We start from the raw sequence: 21656 nt of genomic DNA, 5'->3' as shown, positions 1-21656 counted from the left end.
GATTATAGGAGATGTCTAGCGGAGAGTTATCAGAGGGGAGGAATACTGATTGGTAAGATCACGCAGCATACACCGAGCCATGCCCTAATGTGTTAACTATAATAGCTCACAGTATATTTAGCGGTGTACATAGACTTTCTGATGCCTATTGTGAACACTGAAATGAGCCCCACCCAAACATGATATGGGGGGCTAGACAGATAGCAGAGAAAAAAAGCAATCTAATTTTTATATGCACACTTTATGTAAGTCTGTAACACAAGGGTATATGATTTTTAAAGGGGTTGTCTCATCTCGCCATTAGATGGGACTAAACCCCAAGCACCAGATGGCCCTGAAACAGTGAAGTGGTCTGGCTCTCTGCTATTTTAGTAGCTCCCACTGCAGTAACATAGTAACATAGTACATAAGGCCGAAAAAAGACATTTGTCCATCCAGTTCGGCCTGTTATCCTGCAAGTTGATCCAGAGGAAGGAAAAAAAAAAACAAAAAACTGTGAGGTAGAAGCCAATTTTCCCCACTTTAGGGGAATTAAAAATTCCTTCCGGACTCCAATCAGGCCATCAGAATAACTCCCTGGATCAACGACCCCTCTCTAGTAGCTATAGCCTGCAATATTATTACGCTCCAGAATTACATCCAGGCCCAGCTTGAATTCCTTTATTGTACTCAGCCATCACCACCTCCTCAGGCAGAGAGTTCCATAGTCTCTCTGCTCTTACCGTAAAGAATCCTCTTCTATGTTTGTGTACAAACCTTCTTTCCTCCAGACGCAGAGGATGTCCCCTCGTCACAGTCACAGTCCTGGGGATAAATAGATGATGGGATAGATCTCTGTACTGACCCCTGATATATTTATACATATTAATTAGATCTCCCCTCAGTCGTCTTTTTTCTAAAGTGAATAGCCTTAATTTTGATAATCTTTCAGGGTACTGTAGTTGCCCCATTCCAGTTATTACTTTAGTTGCCCTCCTCTGGACCCTCTGCAGCTCTGCTATGTCTGCCTAGTTTACAGGAGCCCAGAACTGTACACAGTACTCCATGTGTGGTCTGACTAGCGATTTGTAAAGTGGTAGGACTATGTTCTTATCACGGGCATCTATGCCCCTTCTGATGCAACCCATTATCTTATTGGCCTTGGCAGCAGCTGCCCGACACTGGTTTTTGCAGCTTAGTTTGCTGTTTATTAAAATTCCTAGATCCTTTTCCATATCAGTGTTACCCAGTGTTTTACCATTTAGTATGTATGGGTGACTTGCATTATTCCTTCCCATGTGCATAACTTTACATTTGTCAGTGTTAAACCTCATCTGCCACTTATCTGCCCAAGCCTCCAGTCTATCCAGATCCCTCTGTAGCAGTATACTGTCCTCATCAGTGTAAATTACTTTTCACAGTTTAGTGTCATCTGCGAAAATTGATACTTTACTATGCAAGCCTTCTACAAGATCATTAATAAATATATTGAAGCGAATAGGGCCCGATACTGACCCCTGAGGTACCCCACTAGTGACAGTGACCCAATCTGAGTGTGTACCGTTAATAACCACCCTCTGTTTTCTATCATTGAGCCAGTTACTTACCCACATACAGACATTTTCTCCCAGTCCGAGCATTCTCATTTTACTATACTAACCTTTTATGTGGTACAATGTCAAATGCTTTGGAGAAGTCCAGATATACGACATCCATTGATTCGCCGCTGTCAAGTCTAGAACTTACCTCCTCATAGAAACTGATTAAATTAGTTTGGCATGACCGATCCCTCACGAAGCCATGCTGATATGGCGTTATTTGCTTATTTCCGTTGAGATGCTCTAAGATAGCATCTCTCAGAAAACCTTCAAATAGTTTACCCACAACAGATGTTAAACTTACCGGCCTATAGTTTCCAGGCTCTGTTTTTGGACCCTTTTTGAATATTGGCACTACATTTGCCATGCGCCAATCCTGTGGGACATTCCCTGTCAGTGCATGTAACATCAGCGGTACACTTGGAAATGTAGCAGCGCATGCACAGTTGGCATTTGCGCTGCTCAGGTAGTAACAGAGCTGGGAATTGAAGGGGATAAAATGGGTATGTGACTTTCCCTCACTGCAGGAGCGCGTCCGCTGGGCTGCATCAACAGACAGATGAAAGGCAGACCATTCTCTCCCACAGCATACTGGGCTCATGTCTCTCTTGCCCAAACCATATCACAAAAATTCAACCTCGTGTGAATCTGAACTTTTTGAATTCAGAACGAATTGCGAACTGTTAGAATCTCATCCTTACTATAAATACCTTAAAAATTGTGTGAAAAGTTAGGGACCATTTCAAAGTATGCTGATATTCCAACATGTCATTTTTTGTCCTGGTTTATTTGCACCAAGGCTATGCTGGCATCTACTGTGAGAGCACCGTTAAAAATGCTGGCGTTTTGACCACTAAAAAATGATATACACACAAGGGAACTAATAAATGCATACATGAGTGCTTTCAAGTTGCAATATTTGAGCAGGATTTTACATTGATGCCCTAATAAACACATCACTTTTTGATCTGTGGAGTTCCTCCTCATCAAAGGGATGGACATTGGTGTCAGGCGAGAAACACCAGAGAATAAACACCCTGCAACCACTGCTGGTGGTGGCAATGTTCTGGTCTGAGGAATGTTTTCGTTGCATTCTCTAGAACCATTCATCCATGTGGAAGGCACTCTCAACTTATTTGGATATGAATCCAATCTTTCTAGAATGATCATGTACACCCATACATGATGATTGTGTTCTTTGGTGTGGATGGGATCTTCTAGCAAGACAATGTGACATGTCATATCGCTTGAAATGTTAGACATTAGTTGGAAGAGTGTGATCAAGACTTCCCTGGCACCCCAGTTTCCCAGACTTGAACCCTATTGGAGCATCTGTGGGACCACCTAGATCAGTGTTCGCTCTATGGATCCTCACTCAATCACCCTCCAGCAGCTGCGGGATGCACTGCAGTCAGCATGGCTCCAGATACCTATGACCACCTACCAAGACCTTATTGAGTCACTCCCATCCCATCTAGCAGCTGTCCTCGCTGTATGCGGCGGTTATGCTGGATATATGGCTCACAGATTGTTAAAACTAAAAAAAGAAGCTAAACTCATCCTCTCTGATCTACTGCCTCCTGACACTACTGCTGTCCCTACTGCTCCCTACTTCCTGGTAGATGAATGAAAGGTCTCTTTGCCATCACTGATCAGCCTTGGAATGGCAGCATCCTAAAGACTGTGCTAAAGTCTAGTTACAGGCATCAGCACAGTCTTCCTCCATATTTCTGTTGAACAGAAGCAGTAGTGTGGAATCACTAAAGCATCCATCAGGCCTAACACATTTTGGGGCTTCCAGATAGGCGTGATCGCGACCCATATGGTATTCTCAGGGCACACTTAGGGTATCGGAGCCTGATCCCACTGGAGGATCCTTCGGTACACTGGTGGGCCGGTCCAATGCTGTTGGTGAATCTGAAGTACCTGTCATCATGACCCAAGCTTACAAGTGTTAGTTGTCCACAACTGTAGCATCCCAGCGTGAAGTTTTTGAGAGCTGTCCTGGAGTGCCACCTATCAAACTTATTATCCGTACTGCTTATGTTCGCCTTTTTTCTACGTTCCTGCAATTTTATTCTCACTGTATTGCATTGTTCCCCTGATAATCAGTGTCCTTTCCTAAGCTTGTTTGCAACACATTTCCATTTTTTATTGGCAGCTGTTTCTAAATGTTTTACCCCAAGACAGAAGCCAATGGATAAGTAAAACGGCAGAGTTAAGAACGTGGTATAAAAAGATTAAGGAAATAGTAAGTGATATTTTCACGATTATCCCGCTCTGCTTTGAAACAGTGTCTAATTGAGAGAAATGTAACGTTGTGTTTGTCTTATTTTAGCATATTACAAATCCCAGGAAAGCTGCCGGACAGCAGGACTTAATGATAAATAATCCTTTGTCACAGGATGAGGGGGTAAGTCGGCCTCAAGACTGCTGAATAGAAGACAACCCAACACAATGTTGCATTACATACACCAGTAAAAACCTGACGGAGGCTGGTTCACATCTGCACCGTGGACTCCGGCAGCCTGTTCCGGTGGAGAAACAGCCAGCGGAGTTCACCGTATCTGGCATAGCCGGACACCACCGTGCACCACTGGATCCGCATTCACTCTAATGGGATCTGGTAGTAATCCGGACGCTTTCCGGCATATATGCCAACTTTCGGCCACACAACAAATGTTGCGTGTAACATTTTATGTCCGGCTGAAAGCTGAATACAGTGATCAGATTACAGTGCTGGAGTTCACAACACAGATGTGAACCCGGCCTAAGGCCTATGTGTAGGGTGCAGCTGCCTTCACCAAACAGTCTTCCTAAATACTGACGTTTAAGGGGTTTACAAGAATGAATAATTTGGCCAGTGTTAAGAAATAGCATTAAAATAACAGAACCAATATTCACTTGTCAGATCACCTGCTGCTCCAGCAATATTCTCAGGTGATCACTGATGGCTTTTGTTTCGACCACTTCAATCAATCACTGGCCTCTGCCTTGTAAAGCACATGACCTCTGAGGCCAATGATTGGCTGCAGTGGTCAGGTTGGAGCATGTCATTGCTTCAGCAAAGCAAGCAGAAACCATCGCAGTGGCAGTGGTGGAGCAGTGGACTGTCACCTACAAAGCGATTCTACTACTTTGGAGGACCTGACACGTCTTCTCATGAAATGGACAGACTATTTATTAAGATGAGAAGACAATAATGCTTCATCTCCACTGGGATGGTGCTGCTTAGGAACTGAACGCCTGTTAGACTACAGGTGATTGCATGGGTTTCTGTGATCAGCTTAGTATTGAGGTACCCTTCTAATAGGAAGTGGACAAGACCTTTAAACGTAGTCCTGGCTTTTAAGTGTATATTCACATGGGGCATATTTGTTGGAACATTTTTGTGGCTGTCCCATTCAGCTCAGTGGGCCACTCAGAATCAACCTATTCAAATGAGTGGGACTGATTTTCAGTTGCAGAAAAGTCTGCATTAAATCTGCCTCATGTGAATATACTTTACGAAACAAGCGAAGGCCTTGCTTGCATTTCAGGTGGTTGGCATCCGTGGAGCAATGAGCTCTACATAGAAATGATTGTGGTTAACATGCACTAGTCTGGCAGCCCTTTGAGGTGCTGTCACTTGTTGCAGCGGTGCTGCGTTTTTAATGCAAAAAAAAAAAAAAAATTCTGCGTTTTCTTCCAGCAAAGGAAAACACACAGCAGACTTAAATTACATTTATATAACCCAATTTTGTAATTACAGTCAGGTCTATAAATATTGGGACATCGACACAATTCTAACATCTTTGGCTCTATACACCACCACAATGGATTTGAAATGAAACAAACAAGATGTGCTTTAGCTGCAGAATGTCAGCTTTAATTTGAGGGTATTTACATCCAAATCAGGTGAACGGTGTAGGAATTACAACAGTTTGCATATGTATCTCCCACTTGTTAAGGGACCAAAAGTAATGGGACATAATAATAATCATAAATCAAACTTTCACTTTTTAATACTTGGTTGCAAATCCCTTGCAGTCAATTACAGCCTGAAGTCTGGAACGCATAGACATCACCAGATGCTGGGTTTCATCCCTGGTGATGCTCTGCCAGGCCTCTACTGCAACTGTCTTCAGTTCCCGGTTGTTCTTGCGGCATTTTCCCTTCAGTTTTGTTTTCAGCAAGTGAAATGCATGCTCAATCAGATTCAGGTCAGGTGATTGACTTGGCCATTGCATAACATTCCACTTCCTTCCCTTAAAAAACTCTTTGGTTGCTTTTGCAGTATGCTTTGGGTCATTGTCCATCTGCACTGTGAAGCACCGTCCAATGAGTTCTGAAGCATTTGGCTGAATATGAGCAGATAATATTGCCCGAAACGCTTCAGAATTCATCCTGCTGCTTTTGTCAGCAGTCCCTTCATCAATAAATAAGATAACCAGTTCCATTGGCAGCCATACATGCCCACGCCATGACACTACCACCACCATGCTTCACTGATGAGGTGGTATGCTTAGGATCATGAGCAGTTCCTTTCCTTCTCCATACTCTTCTCTTCCCATCACTCTGGTACAAGTTGATCTTGGTCTCATCTGTCCATAGGATGTTGTTCCAGAACTGTGAAGGCTTTTTTAGATGTCGTTTGGCAAACTCTAATCTGGCCTTCCTGTTTTTGAGGCTCACCATTGGTTTACATCTTGTGGTGAACCCTCTGTATTCACTCTGGTGAAGTATGCTCTTGATTGTTGACTTTGACACACATACACCTACCTCCTGGAGAGTGTTCTTGATCTGGCCAACTGTTGTGAAGGGTGTTTTCCTCACCAGGGAAAGAATTCTTCGGTCATCCGCCACAGTTGTTTTCCGTGGTCTTCCGCGACTTTTGGTGTTGCTGAGCTCACCGTTGCGTTCCTTTTTTTAAAGAATGTTCCAAACAGTTGTTTTGGCCACGCCTATTTTTTTTGCTATCTCTCTGATGGGTTTGTTGTGTTTCTTCAGCCTAATGATGGCTTGCTTCACTGATAGGGACAGCTCTTTGGATCTCATCTTGAGAGTTGACAGCAACAGATTCCAAATGCAAATAGCACACTTGAAATGAACTCTGGATCTTTTATATGCTCATTGTATTTGGGATAATGAGGGAACAACACACACCTGGCCATGGAACCATGGCGCGGTGAAGCCAATTGTCCTATTACTTTTGGTCCCTTAACAAGTGGGAGGCACATATGCAAACTGTTGTAATTCCTGAACCGTTCACCTGATTTGGATATCAATACCCTCAAAATAAAGCTGACAGTCTGCAGGTAAAGCACATCTTGTTCGTTTCATTTCAAATATATTGTGGTGGTGTATAGAGCCAAAAATGTTAGAATTGTGTCAATGTCCCAATATTTATGGACCTGACTGTATTGTGTGTGATTTGCTTTTCTTTCCTTTGCTGGAAGGAGAGACAGCATAAACGCAGATATGTTGTTCTAAGGCCGCTCGCATTTTTTATGTGTTTTTTTTTTTTTTTTTTTATTATTATTCTTTTGCCGAATACAAAAAGCAGCACTACGTCAACGTGTGGCAGCACCCTTAAGCCTCATTCACACATCAGGGTTTCGGTCAGTGATTTCCATCAGTGATTGTGAGCCAAAACCAGGATTGGAGCCTCCACAGACATATGGTACAAGGGAAAGATCTGCACCTGTTCTGTATTCCTGACCTGCACCTGGTTTGGGCTCAAAATCACTGACCGAACACTGACGTGTGAATGAGACTTTAGGGTGTGTTCACATGGCGTTTCTTGTTCTTTTTTTCTTTTTCTCAAAAGGTTTCAGCATGTACAGATGCAAATCCATTGCAGATATTCCGAGGGTCAGCCTCAGGTTTCTGCCATAGATTCCATTGCAGATGTTCATTGGATTTTTCAGATATCTATTTCCTTCATGTGAACATACCCTTAAGTAGCTGAGGAGTTACCCTTTACACAGGACAGACGGTTTAATCAGTTTAAGTGCTCATGCACACAACTGTGGTTTTTGTCCGCATACGATCCATATTTTTTGTGGGTCGTATGCGGACCCATTCACTTCAATGGGCCGTAAAAGATGTGAACAGCAGACCGTATGTTGTCTGCATCCCGATGTCCGTTCCGTGGCCCTGCAAAAAAGAACATGTCCTATTCTTCAGTTTTGCGGGCAAGGATAGCACAGTACTACAGAGGGCAGGACGTACTGTTACCCAAAATGTCATGTGCAAAAGCCCTAACCGTGTCGTTATCCTATTTTGTAAGCATAGTGGCATAAGCATCGTCTTACCTAATCACTATTACAAAAACTCACTGAAAAAAGTGGCCTAAATGGGTGAAAATGCTCCAAACCCACACACTGTAGCGTATCTATAACCGGGGGAGCAATTCCTCTGCATGCGGTCCGCAGACAACGGCAGTACCCAGCAAAAAATGCGTACAATGGAGGATGCCGGGGCGGACCGCATGCACCACAAGAACATTTTACACAAAATGATACATTGTGCAGATGAAAAAATATACATACACAATTCATTGCAAAAAATCCACCAAAGTGATACGCAACTGACAACACTAGCTAATTCCTCAAGCCGATGTTAAAAGCTGAGAACTTTGCAAATATCTTCCAGTCAGGAACATATCGGAGCCCCTCATGCACCACGTCACGGTGTCTCAGCACGCATGGGGTCCTACCACTAAACTGCCCGTGGTGTGTGAACTAATCATTATTACTCTACACCAATATTAGTAGCATATCTAATAAGGCTCCTGTGTAAGGCCTCTTGATTTTTAGGAGAACATATGCAGGTTTAAGACAGCATAAGGCCTCATGCACATGACTGTAACCGGTCCGGGAAACTTGGTCCATGTCTTGCCCGCATCTCCCGGACCGACCATGGCTTCCCTGACCCAAAACTGACTGCATTATTGCAATTTGTGATACAGTCAGTGTGTATCTGATTGTGGGGCTGTTGCAGTGTACTCACAAGCAGTGATGGTCAAGTCGCAGTGTTTGCCAGCGAACACATGCGGGCTGCCATCTTTAGTAAGGTAGACTCACCTGTCCGGTGATGCACAGGTAAGCCCTTACCTGTGCCGGGAGCCGGTCTAAGGCTACTTTCACACTTGCGTTCGGGGCTCCGCTTGTGAGTTCCGTTTGAAGGCTCTCACAAGCGTCCTTGAACGGATCTGTCCAGCCCTAATGCATTCTGAGTGGATGCGGATCCGCTCAGAATGTATCAGTATGGCTCCGTCTGTCCTCCGCTCCGCTAAGGGCTTACCTGTGCATCACCGGACGGGTGAGTCTACCTTACTAAAGATGGCAGCCCGCATGTGTTCGCTGGTGAACACTGCCACTGTGATCCACTTGCTCCTGTAGTCATCACAGTGATGACGTCCCACATACCACACATGAGCACTGCAGCCAATCACTAGCCTCAGCAGTATTTGGCACACCCCTGCTGAAGTCAGTGATTGGCTGCAGCAGTCACGTGTGGCATACATGTCACCTCTGCAGTCACAAAAACAAAGCCAAACTGAGGGGGTTGGAGCAGAGGCACTAGAGGGAGGGGGAGGTTGAAAAAGGGAGTATAACTTTCTATAATTTTTTTATTTCATTATTTTCATATCTTCTAATGCCTGTTCTAACTCAACCCCTTTAAAGGTGATAAGACGAAAATATTTGTTTCCTTTCACTCAAAAATGGCATTTATTGCAAGAAGTGAGAAATGGCGCTGCCCTGTAGGACTAATAACCCCTCATTCCAGTATGAGTAACCTTATAGGATGACAGCAAACTGTATGTACTGGCTGTTGAGATGACATTTATTAGAAGAACGGTGCACTCAGGTCATTTCCACCTTCATTTTTCTTTTACAGAGTCTGTGGAATAGGTTCTTTCAGGATAAAGAGCTCCGAGCGATGATTGAGCAGGACGTCAAAAGAACGTATGTATCTACTTGGTGTTTTAGGCCTAGATGCATAGCATGAAACTTCTAGGACCCCAATGTAAAAGAAGTACCTAAAGTTATTGATCCTCTACACTAGTGATCCATATCCTTTGGCCTTCCAGCTTTTGGGAGATTATCAGATTGCTGGGAGTTGTAGTTTTGCAACAGCTGGAGTCATATGTTGGAGACTACTTTTGTACATGATGACGGCAGCCACTGTTCTGAAGACCTTGCAGAGCATAACGATCTGGTTGTGATTCCAACCTGCTAAATAGCGACATATATTGCTACATCATTAATTATCGTCATATCACTGAAGTCATGTTTTACTGACGGCACCAAATCAAGTTAATTCCTGAATAGTAGTCCCGCCATCTGATATCATTCATTGCACAGATCATGAAAATAACAACCTTTGTTTTCATATTTAAATGCTGTTCCACTTGGTGTTCAAAGTGTATCGCAATATGAATGTCCACGTTTTGAGCTGAGCCCTGGACACACATGCTCAGTCACTCTCCCCACAGCTAGGTCTATGCATAGTGATCCTCTGCCCCTGCTTGGCAGCCATTAGAAATAGCTTTCTGCCCTGATTATCAGGGAAAAGGCCAAACCTATAACAGTATAGCTGAGTAGACATCTTCTGCAAGGGAAACATGAAGGGGCTATGCTGTCAGAGGGGTAAGTAGACTGATTCAGTCCAGAACCCACCCCCAGCAGCACAAATAAACCACATGGAGGCAAATTTTGGGCCTTCTAAATGCTCCAAGGCCTGCCACAGCAATGTTCCTATGAGAGAAGCGATCAGATGATCATATGTTCAAGTTTCCTCAGGGAACTTAAAAAAAAGTTTAAAATCAAAAATGAAATTCCTTACATCAAAAGTAAAAATAACCAAATAATAATAAAATAAAAAAAAAGATCATAGGTATCGCCATGTCCCAAAATGTTCCTCTGTGGCGCCATTCCTCAACTTTTTAAAATATATAAATTAGATATTTGGTGCACTCCTCATCTCTGCACTTCCCCCATCCCTGAGATTGACAGTAATCTCACTCCTGAGCCGTAGTTTACACTGTCAGCGCATGCACAGTGCAGCTGCCTCTGATTCCCCAGATTATTATTGCATTATGTGCCAATGATGTAATCTTCCACCTGAACTAAGCCGATCGTCTCCTCCACCATGTGGAGGATAATAGTGCAGATGCACTGATCATGCACTGATAGTGGTAAGTACGACACAGACGGGCGATTACTATCAAATCAAGGGGACAGAGGAGTGGCTTTAAAGGGGTTGTCTCACTTCAGCAAATTGCATTTATTATGTAAAGAAAGTTAATACAAGGCACTTACTAATGTATTGTGATTGTCCATTTTGCTTCCTTTGCTGGCTGGATTCAATTTTCCATCATATTATACACTGCTCGTTTCCATGGTTACTACCACCCTGCAATCCATCAGTTGTGGTCGTGCTTTCACACTTTAGGAAAAACACTAGCCTATGTGTGCTCTCATGTTTCCAGCCTCAAGAAAGGCTGGTGCTTTTTCCTATAATGTGCAAGCACGACCTCCACTGATGGATTAAAGGATGGTCATAACCATGGAGATGAGCAGTGTATAATGTGATGGAAAAATGAATCCAGCCAGCAAAGGAAGCAAAATGGATAATCACAATACTTAGTAAGTGCCTTGTATTAACTTTACATGATAAAAGCCACTTGCCGAAGTGAGACAACCCCTTAAAAAAAATCCTGTGAGGTAGAAGCCAATTTTCCCCACTTAAGGGGAATAAAAAATTCCTTCCCGACTCCAATCAGGCATCAGAATAACTCCCTGGATCAACGACCCCTCTCTAGTAGCTATAGCCTGTAATATTATTACACTACAGGAATACATCCAGGCCCCTCTTGAATTCCTTTATTGTACTCACCATCACCACCTTCTCAGGCAGAGAGTTCCATAGTCTCACTGCCGTAAGGCCTCATGCACACGACAGTATTTTTTCACGGTCCGCAAAAACGGGTTCCGTGATCCGTGTCTGTTTTTTCTTCCGTGGGTCTTCCTTGATTTTTGGAGGATCCACAGACTTAAAGAAAAAAGTCGATTTGGTGTCCGCCTGGCCGTGCGGAGCCAAAGGATCCGTCCTGACTTACAATGCAAGTCAATGGGGACGGATCCGTTTGATGTTGACACAATATGGTGCAATTGCAAATGGATCCGTCCCCCATTGACTTTCAATGTAGTCAGGAGTCCCTATTAATATACCATAGGCTCTGAGTTTTCTCCAATCCGATGGTATATTTTAACTTAAAGCGTCCCCATCACCATGGGAACGCCTCTATGTTAGAATATACCATTGGATTTAAGTTAGATCGTCAAAACTCAGATCTGACAGTATATTCTAACACAGAGGCGTTCCCATAGTGATGGGGACGCTTCAAGTTAGAATATACTAAGAACTGTGTACATGACTGCCCCCTGCTGCCTGGCAGCATCCGATCTCTTACAGGGGCCGTGATCAGCACAATTAACCCCTCAGGTGCCGCAGTGCGGCCCCCCTCCCTCCCATGTATTTAACTCATTGGTGGCCAGTGCGCCCCCCCCCCAATTAAAATTCCCCCCCATCATTGGTGGCAGCGGAGAGTTCCGATCAGAGTCCCAGTTTAATCGCTGGGGCTCCGATCGGTTACCATGGAAACCAGGACACTACTGCAGTCCTGGCTTCCATGGTTACTTAGCAATTTTAGAAGCATTATACTTACCTGCTGCGCTGTCTGTGACCGGCCGGGCGCTCCTCCTACTGGTAAGTGAAAGGTCTGTGCGGCGCATTGCCTATAGCACAGACCTTTCACTTACCAGTAGGAGGAGCGCCCGGCCGGTCACAGACAGCGCAGCAGGTAAGTATAATGCTTCTTAAATTGCTAAGTAACCATGGAAGCCAGGACTGCAGTAGCATCCTGGTTTCCATGGTAACCGATAGGAGCCCCAGTGATTAAACTAGGACTCCGATTGGAACTCTCCGCTGCCACCAATGATGGGGGTGTGTGTGGGGGGGGGATTTTAATTAGGGGGGGAGGCCGCACTGGCCACCAATGAGTTAAATACAGGGGAGGGAGGGAGGGAGGGAGGGGGGCCGCACTGGCCACCAATGAGTTAAATACAGGGGAGGGAGGGGGGCCGCACTGGCCACCATTGAGTTAAATACAGGAGAGGGAGGCAGGGGGGGGCCGCACTGGCCACCACTGAATGTAATACAGGAAAGGGAGGGTTGTCTGCTCCCTCCTGCCTGGCAGCACCTGATCTCTTACAGGGGACTATGATACGCACAATTAACCCCTCAGGTGCTGCACATGAGGGGTTAATTGTGCGGATCACAGCCCCCTGTAAGAGATCGGGTGCTGCCAGGCAGCAGGGGGCAGTCATGTACACAGTTCGTAGTAAATTCTAACTTAAGGCGTCCTCATCACTATGGGAATGCCTCTGTGTTAGAATATACTGTCGGATCTGCATTTTGATGCAACCATTATCTTATTGGCCTTGGCAGCAGCTGCCTGACGCTGGTTTTTGCAGCTTAGTTTGCTGTTTATAAAAATTTCTAGATCCTTTTCCAAGTCAGTGTTACCCAGTGTTTTACCTTTTAATATGTACAGGTGACTTGCATTATTCCTTCCCATCTGCATAACTTTACATTTGTCAGTGTTAAACCTCATCTGCCACTTATCTGCCCAAGCCTCCAATCTATCCAGATCCCTCTGTAGTAGTATACTGTCCTCTACCGTGTGAATTACTTTACACAGTTTAGTGTCATCTGCGAAAATTGATACTTTACTATGCAAGCCTTCTACAAGATCATTAATAAATATATTGAAGAGAACAGGGCCCAATACTGACCCCTGAGGTACCCCACTAGTGACAGTGACCCAATCTGAGTGTGTACCCTTAATAACCACCCTCTGTTTTCTATCATTGAGCCAGTTACTTACCCACTTACAGACGTTTTCTCCCAGTCCGAGCATTCTCATTTTATATACTAACCTTTTATTTGGTACAGTGTCAAATGCTTTGGACAAGTCCAGATACACGACATTTATTGATTCGCTGCTGTCAAGTCTAGAACTTTCCTCCTCATAGAAACTGATTAAATTAGTTTGGCATGACCGATCCCTCACGGAGCCATGCTGATATGGCGTTATTTGCTTATTTCCGTTGAGATGCTTTAAGATAGCATCTCTCAGAAAACCTTCAAACAGTTTACCCACAACAGATGTTAAACTTACCGGCCTATAGTTTCCAGGCTCTGTTTTTGGCCCCTTTTTGAATATTGGCACCACATTTGCCATGCGCCAATCCTGTGGGACATTCCCTGTCAGTATAGAGTCCGCAAATATCAGAAATAAGGGTCTGGCTATGACATTACCTAATTCCCTTAGGATACGGGGGTGTATGCCATCCGGTCCTGGCGATTTGTCTATTTTAATCTTTTTAAGTCGCTAATGTACTTCATCCTGGGACTTTTAATGGGGAATTTATTTTTACATTCTGCATTTCATCTGACAGTTTATTTTCCTCGGTGAAAACATTAGAGAAAAAAATATTTAACAGCTTTGCTTTCTCCTCGTTGCTCTCTGCGACTCCCCCCTCATTACTCTTTAAAGGGTTGACACCTTCAGATTTATACTTTTTAACATTTATATAATTGAAGAACATTTTAGGGTTAGTTTTACTCTCTTTGGCAATTAATCTCTCGGTCTCTAGTTTAGACGCTTTTATTAGTTTTTTACATGTTCTATTTTTTTCCTTATAGTTTTTCAGTGCTTCCGTGCTACCCTCCTGTTTTAGTGATTTTTAAGCTTTCTTTTTGTCATTCATTGCTTTCTTTACAGTTCTATTTATCCACATTGGTTTCTTTTTGTTCCTTAACCTTTTATTCCCATACGGTATGTACCTCTCACAATGAGATTTTAGGATGCTTTTAAAGATATCCCATTTTGTGGCTGTATTTTTATTTTTGAGGACTTTTTACCATTTAGTTAGGCCTATGGCCTCTCTTAGTTGGCTAAATTTAGCTTTTTTGAAGTTTGGTATTTTTGTTCCTCCCTGTAGAAACGCTCTTTTGAATGATAATTGGAAGGTTATTACTTTATGGTCACTATTTCCCAGGTGTCCCCCAACCTGCACGTCTGTTGTTCTGTCAGGCCTATTGGTTAATACCAAGTCGTGTATGGCCGTCCCTCTAGTCGGGTCCTGAACCAGTTGGGAGAGGTAATTGTCTTTGGTTATTGCCAAGAACCTGTTTCCTTTATGAGATACAAGTTCCAGTTTCCCAGTCTATATCTGGGTAGTTGAAGTCCCCCATAATAACCACCTCATTATGATTTGCCGCCTTGTCTATTTCGTTTAGTAGTAGATTTTCTGTGGACTCTGGTATATTAGGTGGTTTATAGTAAACTCCTATTAGTAATTTATTGTTGTTTTTAGCTCCATGAATCTCTACCCACAGTGACTGCACATGTTCATGTCCCTGACTTATATCTTTACGGAGCAGCATAAATGAGGTATAGACAGATGCTCTATGAAAGAGCTGCACAGGACTTTTAGTATGAGTATATGGCATAACCCCTTTAAACTAAAGGCGCTTTGTCATCTGGAACATTGGTGGCAAAGCGCTAGGATATGCCACCAATGTCAGATAGACCTATCTCCAGAACGGGACCCTGAAAGTCAAAGAGAGCGCATGCGCGGTGTGCTCTCCATTCACTGCTATGGGAGAGACTCATAGCAGTGAATGGACCAGTTAGCTTTCCTAACATCTTTGTTTTAGTAAATACTTGTATTCCTCTATGAAACAACAATTCTGGAGCACCTTTCTTTAGAACTCTGCATTGAACTGTTCCTCTGGTATTCCTCCTGGAAATAAATGGTTAAATTAGCAACTAGGTATTAATGTTGCCTTTATTAAAAGGATGTGTCCTCCAGCCACAGCTCTTCCCGGCTCCGTTCTCCTTGTAGATGCGGATCCCAGAGGTGAGACCCACACCTATCAGACAATGGGGGCATGTCCTAGCGATATGCCCCCATTGTCTAAGATGGGATAACCCCTTTAACATAAATTATTTTCCAGGAGGAATAACAGTGCAATGCATGGTTATCAGAAAATAGGCTCCAGAATTATTATTTTATGAGTGATAAAAAGTAGTTACTATAATAGACATGTCAGGAGAGCCAACAAATCCTCCTTAAACAGTGGGGCCTAAAAACATTACAGAATGCATGCTCACCCTCATGATCCCCCTTTCCAATGCTGCTCCACCGATTCCCGCTGCCTTCTACTTCCTGTCCCGTCTTACTGCGCAGGAAGTGCCTGCCAATCACTGACCTTAGTAGTGACGCGCCTCAGTCAGTGATTGGCGGGCATTTCCAGTGTGTCAAGTCAGGACGGTAAGTGGAGCAACGTCAGAATGGCCATGGCAGGAGACAGGTGAGGTTATTAGTTCCTGTATGTTTTTATGCCCACTGGCATCAGTTTTATTCCGCTGGGCAACCCCCTTAATGGCAGGAAGGCTCTTCTCAAAAATGTTGTATGGCGCTTGTGGCGCGGTAGTAAAGGGAGCAACTTATTATTAAAATATTAAAGTAAAACTGTCAACCGGCAGAGTTATAAAAGGGAACCCGAGGTTTTTCTTTAAGAATTTTTCATTAAATATAATGGTATAGTAATCGCACTCCTCCAGAATATTTTTATGAGAAAGTAAAATTTCCATCTGCTTCCTAGCGCTTTCACAACTCTGCTGATTAAATAGAATATTGCTAATCATTCATATTTGAAATATCTCTTGCAGATTTCCTGAAATGCAGTTCTTCCAGCAGGAGGATGTGAGAGGAATCCTCACTGATGTGCTCTTCTGTTATGCAAGAGAGAATGAACATTTGCTTTATAAGCAGGTCAGATAAGTAATATGCCTATAAATTGGAATGATCTTACTGGTTAGTAGAAGTTGCTTGAAAACCTCCAGTAACAGAAAATGCGCCAAACAACTAAGCTACCAAAAAGGTCTGGACAGGTTTGACTTGCACTAGTATGCCCTGTCCGGACACCCTAATGACCTCCTAAATACTGAGTCATCACCAGAGTTCTGGCCTTACATCAAAGCTGTCCCAAATAATGGAACTTGGGCAGAATACTGGGAGAATTATATCAGTAAGGGTCCGTCAGGATTTTTTTCATATCCATTTGAAGACTAATCAGTGTTGACTGTGTTATAAGCAAAAGCCATGACACTCGTGTGAACAGAGCCCTTTAATAGTCTGTGTGGCCACCCCACTAAGTGGAAGAGAGGTGAAGGGTTAAACAATTAAGACTGGATAAAAGGAGGGGATGGGGGCAAGCCATTGGTGCAGCCTATTCAGCTACACAGGACTCCTTTAGGAAAGGGTGGTACATACCACAATTGGTTTCAACATGGATCAACATTACTTGATCCTTTAGAAGAAAGGTTGACCAGATAGTCATAGTCATAGAAAGGAGTAAGGAGTGCAATCCTTCACTCTTGATAAATAAGTTAAACAGCAAGGGTCCCACATACTGTTCTTGCACACGGACCTTCTACTGCCTGTTTCTGCCTTTAGATAGAAAGGGTAACTGGGATGCTTTCCACCAAATGTATTTAATGGCACAGGACTCAATAAATGTGGCACATATGGAAATGTCTATCGGTTGGAAAAATCAAATCTGTACCTGCAATGAGCAGGCATAGAATTTCCACAAAATATATGCTATTTGCAGGGTTTTAGACTAAAAGAGGACCTGTAACCTCTCCTACATGTCTCTGTCATAATAACAGAATGGCAGTATACCTATTAAACCAGGCACACTGCCTGGTAGGGTTCATCATGCTGATTAAAATTATACCTTTCTTTTGTATGTATGATATCGGTGACAGAGATATCGGTGTTCTTATTCATATGCAAATGAGCATATTGGAGCACCAGAGTGCAGGGCTGAATCCTTGGAGCAATGCTTTTCTAACAGTGCTGTTCTCAGCATATTTAGGACAGAGCTGTGTACTAGCATGTACATATCGTATACACTGTTTACTATAGAATTACCATATTGAGAATAGAGGTTTTCTATGCTTAGGAAATTAATACATGTTACTGATTTATTCATTGGCACAATATATGAATATAAAGCAACTCATAATATATTAGCTTTCTAGGTATAGAAAATCACTCTTCTCGGTATGATAAGGCTGTAGCCTGAAGTTAAGTGGTCAGCCTTGCATGTAGATGCCCCTGGTTCCGATCCCTGGACACAATTCTAGATTTTTTTATTCTGATTTTTCTCCCTCATTTAACCCATAATAAAAGGCCATAGCCTTGCTATATTGAGAATAGAGGTTTTCTATATGTAGAAAGCTAATAGCTAATATATACTTTATTACTGGTCTTTGTATTAGCTTTTCTAAGTCTAAAAAACCTCTATTCTCAGAATTATTATTTTTTGGGTAATTTAGGTTTTAATTGTACATGTCAAAATTGCAAAAATTGTCCTGGCTACCAGAGGTGCCAAATGTCCAAACACTCCTGGCAGCGAAAGGGTTAAAGAGATTGAACTAGTGATGTCTACACTTAAATGGTAATGGATTTCCCACTATATAGAAATCTCCAAAAAAAAGTGCCAGGGTAACGGTGTAATCTCTGAATCTGCATGCGCAGACCAAAAGACTGGATCCGGCACTAATACATTCCTATGGAAAAAAAATGCCGGCATTCCGGCAAGTGTTCAGGATTTTCGGCCGGAGAGAAAAATGCAGCATGCTGTGGTTTTTTTCTCCGTCCAAATACCGTAAAAGGACTAAACTGAAGACAACCTGATGCATCCTGAACGGATTGCTTTCCATTCATAATGCATTAGGATAAAACTGATCAGTTTTTTCCCGGTATTAAGCCCCTAGGACGGAACTCAATACCAGAAAACTTTGACGCAAGTGTGAAAGTACCCTTCAGTACAGCACTCAGGTGAGTATGTTTGAGTAGGACAAGGACCTGGCCACTAACTCATTGACTCCAGTAGTCTTCAGGTCCATCTGCCATGAGACACAGACCAAAGTAGTGTAACCTCTAGAAAAGGTGTGAATAGTGCCATTCACTTCTATGGGTCTGTGTGCAGTCCATATGCGCAGTGGACACAACATGGGCAAAAAAGTACGTCCGTCTATATAAAGCGTAAGGAGAAGTGTGACATCCTAAACCAGGATTCGAGGAGGCTGCGCAAAACTGTTTATATTTAAGAGCTATTAGAGTTTTGGAGAAACATAGGGGGCCTGCTCGCTGAGACTCATTTTCAAGTTAATGCCGTTTTTGTATTAGTTTTCGACAGAGAACATTGGGAAAAGACACTAAAGAACTTAGTAAAATCAAATTACGTTAACTAAGCAATAAACAAGTTAGGAAATGCATATTTCCTAGCTATGTTAACTGCAACGTGAAAACGAGTCGTTAAGCCAAATAAAAATTAATGGCGAGCAATTTTTTTCCCCTCATTTTTTTTTTTTGGGCTTTCTTATAAATTTCCTTGGTTGTAATTATTCAACGGTGTCCATTCCAACAGCGTTAAGTGAATGCACCCCAGGCACATCAAGCACTGAAGTGGGGAACCGTGTATAATTTTAAACAAAGTCTGTCATTTACTGAACTAGAAAGTAATATTATTACCGGGTAAGAATTAAAAGAGCTTAATTACCCCCTGCTTGGGTTTGATATCTTGAAGATGCCTTACAGAGAAATAACACCTTTCTGCATAAGGAATGAATATTTAACTTGATAACATTTAAGAGAAGAGAAAAACTCAAGTCTCCTCACAAGCTGTTAAAGCCATTACTTTGTAGTAGGTGACACCCCGTTTAACATAGACCATATTGTTAATAGTTATGGGGTTTTATTGAATTAATGAGACTGTTATCATGTAGTAGAGTGTCTTGCTGAGTTAATTGAAACTGCATAGATTACATAAATGGTATTAATGAACTTTGACTGCCTGATGCTCCAGCTTTAATAAAGACTGCTTGGTGGGCTAAATGAACACAGGCATATAAAGAACAGGTTCAATTTTGCGAGCCTACAGGCTGTTGACAAACACAAAACTTTACCTCTGTTTTCTTTTTCTTCTTCTGTTTGCAGCTTTGTTTGCTAGTACAGAGAGTGCAATGCGGAAAGTTCTCTTAAAGGGATTGTCTGGGTTGTTTATTATTGATGATTTATCCTCAGGATAGGTCATTACTAACTAATCGCTGGGGGCCCGACTCCCAGTACCCCTGCCGATAGTCTGTTTGATGAGGCTGTGACCTCTTCCTAAGCCAGTGACATCATGTTCATTGGTCATATGCACTAGGCGCAGCTCAGTCCAAGTGAATGGGGCCAAGCTGCAATACCAAGCACTGCCACTATCCGATGGACAGCGCTGTGCTTGGTAAGCTGCAAGGACCTACCCTCATTAAACAGCTGATCGTGTGTGTGTGTGTGGGGGGGGGGGGGGGTGGTACGCCCACCGATCAGGTGCTGATAGGTCTCAATATTAAACACCTGGAAAAACCCTGTATTATGCAAGCTAGATTACCATTGATTAGCGTCTTTTCACTGAAAGATGAAAGATCAATTAGTTTCTGGTGGTCTACTCACCACATTAGCATCCAGTGTGCCACATTCACTATTTGTATGGTGGCAACTCATGGGTTTCACTCTCCATTGCTGTCTATGGAGATACAGAAGTAGCCTAGAATGAGGACTCAGCTGATACTTTATCTTCCATCCAATGTGAAGGGTGACTGAACTTGTAGGGTCACCCATCTGCTGTAGACAAGAGGCATTGGACCCCCAGTGACCTAGAGCAGGGCTGGCCAACCTGCGGCTCTCCATCTGTTGTAAAACTACAGCTCCCACCATTCTTTGATGTAGGCTGATAGCTGTAGGCAGACTGGGCATGCTGGGAGTTGTAGTTTTGCAACAACTGGAGAGCCACAGGTTGTCCAGCCCTGACCTAGAGCGATGTATGAATGCAAAGTGTTTGGCAGGGTAGAAGGACATGAGTACTGTTCATACTCTATAACACACAGAAGGAAGATGGCTTCAGGGGCCGCAGGATCACCTCCCAAGGGTGGCATGTAGTCTACCACTGGTCTGAACAGAGCACATTTGTATGTATGTGCTAGGTTTACACCCCATTTTTTTTCATCCTGTCTAAACATATTTTTTATCACGAAGATGTGAACAGGACACAACAAAATTCCTGTCCTGAAAAAAACAGATCCGTCAGGATCCTGTTGTTCGACAGCACAGAAAACCGCACCAAGTCTCTGCCTGCTTTCACATCCTTGTAGTTTCTTCTTTTCCATCCTATGAAGAGAAAAATGGCAGCACCGCATCTGTCATATGACCCCATCGACTTCTGTGGGGTTTGTTGGGTTTCCATCAGGGTGCCCGGCATTTTAACAAAGTAACGCAGCCCACTGTTTTGTTAATGGAATCTGAAAACCAAGGAATACAAATGGGAATCTAGTATTAGTCCCTTCTGTTGAAGAAAACGGAAACTTGTCAGAGAGAGAAGCCCCACTAACAACCTATGGGCTGTTTTAAAGGGTGTTTGGAAAAGGATACCCAAACATGATGTGAACAGGCCCTGATCAGCAAGTAGACACATAGATTGTATGGCCAAACGTGTGTGGACCCTGCTCCTTATTACTGAATTCAGGTTTTTCAGCTACAGACATTGCAAACGGATGCTCTTCAGAGACGGCCTTTGGTAGTATTGGTCGTACAGAAGAGTTCTGCTAGATCTCCTCTGGTCAGCTGTAAGTGCTCTTTTTGTAAAGTGGAAGCAGTTGACCAAAGCAGGCTGCTGGGCCTGCAGCACTTGGCACATAAAAAGTGGGCATTTGGTGAAGGAGGTGTTGCTCCTTTTAAGGGTTTGATTTCCAATGTGAACGGTAATGTTAATGCTTCAGCATACAGAGACATTTTAGACATTTGTACTATATGCGTGCAGCTTTGAGGAAGGCTTTTCTGGTTCCCTCATGACGTCTATGTAAGCTACATTGTATTCTGGGAATAGCTTAAAGGCTCTTGAAAG

General features: G+C 43.1%; 1 protein-coding gene across 1 annotated transcript in view; it reads left to right on the top strand.

Annotated features, from left to right (window-relative positions):
- TBC1D5 (TBC1 domain family member 5) overlaps positions 1-21656 on the top strand; it is a 603675-nt gene that overhangs the window by 345781 nt on the left and 236238 nt on the right. Inside the window, exons 7-10 of the mRNA XM_044293280.1 lie at positions 3739-3828; positions 3916-3990; positions 9462-9529; positions 16372-16474. Of these exons, the coding sequence (XP_044149215.1) occupies positions 3739-3828; positions 3916-3990; positions 9462-9529; positions 16372-16474 (336 nt within the window). The remainder of the gene's footprint in view (positions 1-3738; positions 3829-3915; positions 3991-9461; positions 9530-16371; positions 16475-21656) is intronic.

The sequence above is a fragment of the Bufo gargarizans genome, chromosome 5 (assembly GCF_014858855.1).
Source record: "Bufo gargarizans isolate SCDJY-AF-19 chromosome 5, ASM1485885v1, whole genome shotgun sequence".
In the NCBI taxonomy this organism is placed as follows: Eukaryota; Metazoa; Chordata; class Amphibia; order Anura; family Bufonidae; genus Bufo; species Bufo gargarizans.
The sequence above is the reverse complement of the archived record's forward strand: the minus strand, read 5'-3'. Positions and strand labels throughout refer to the sequence as shown.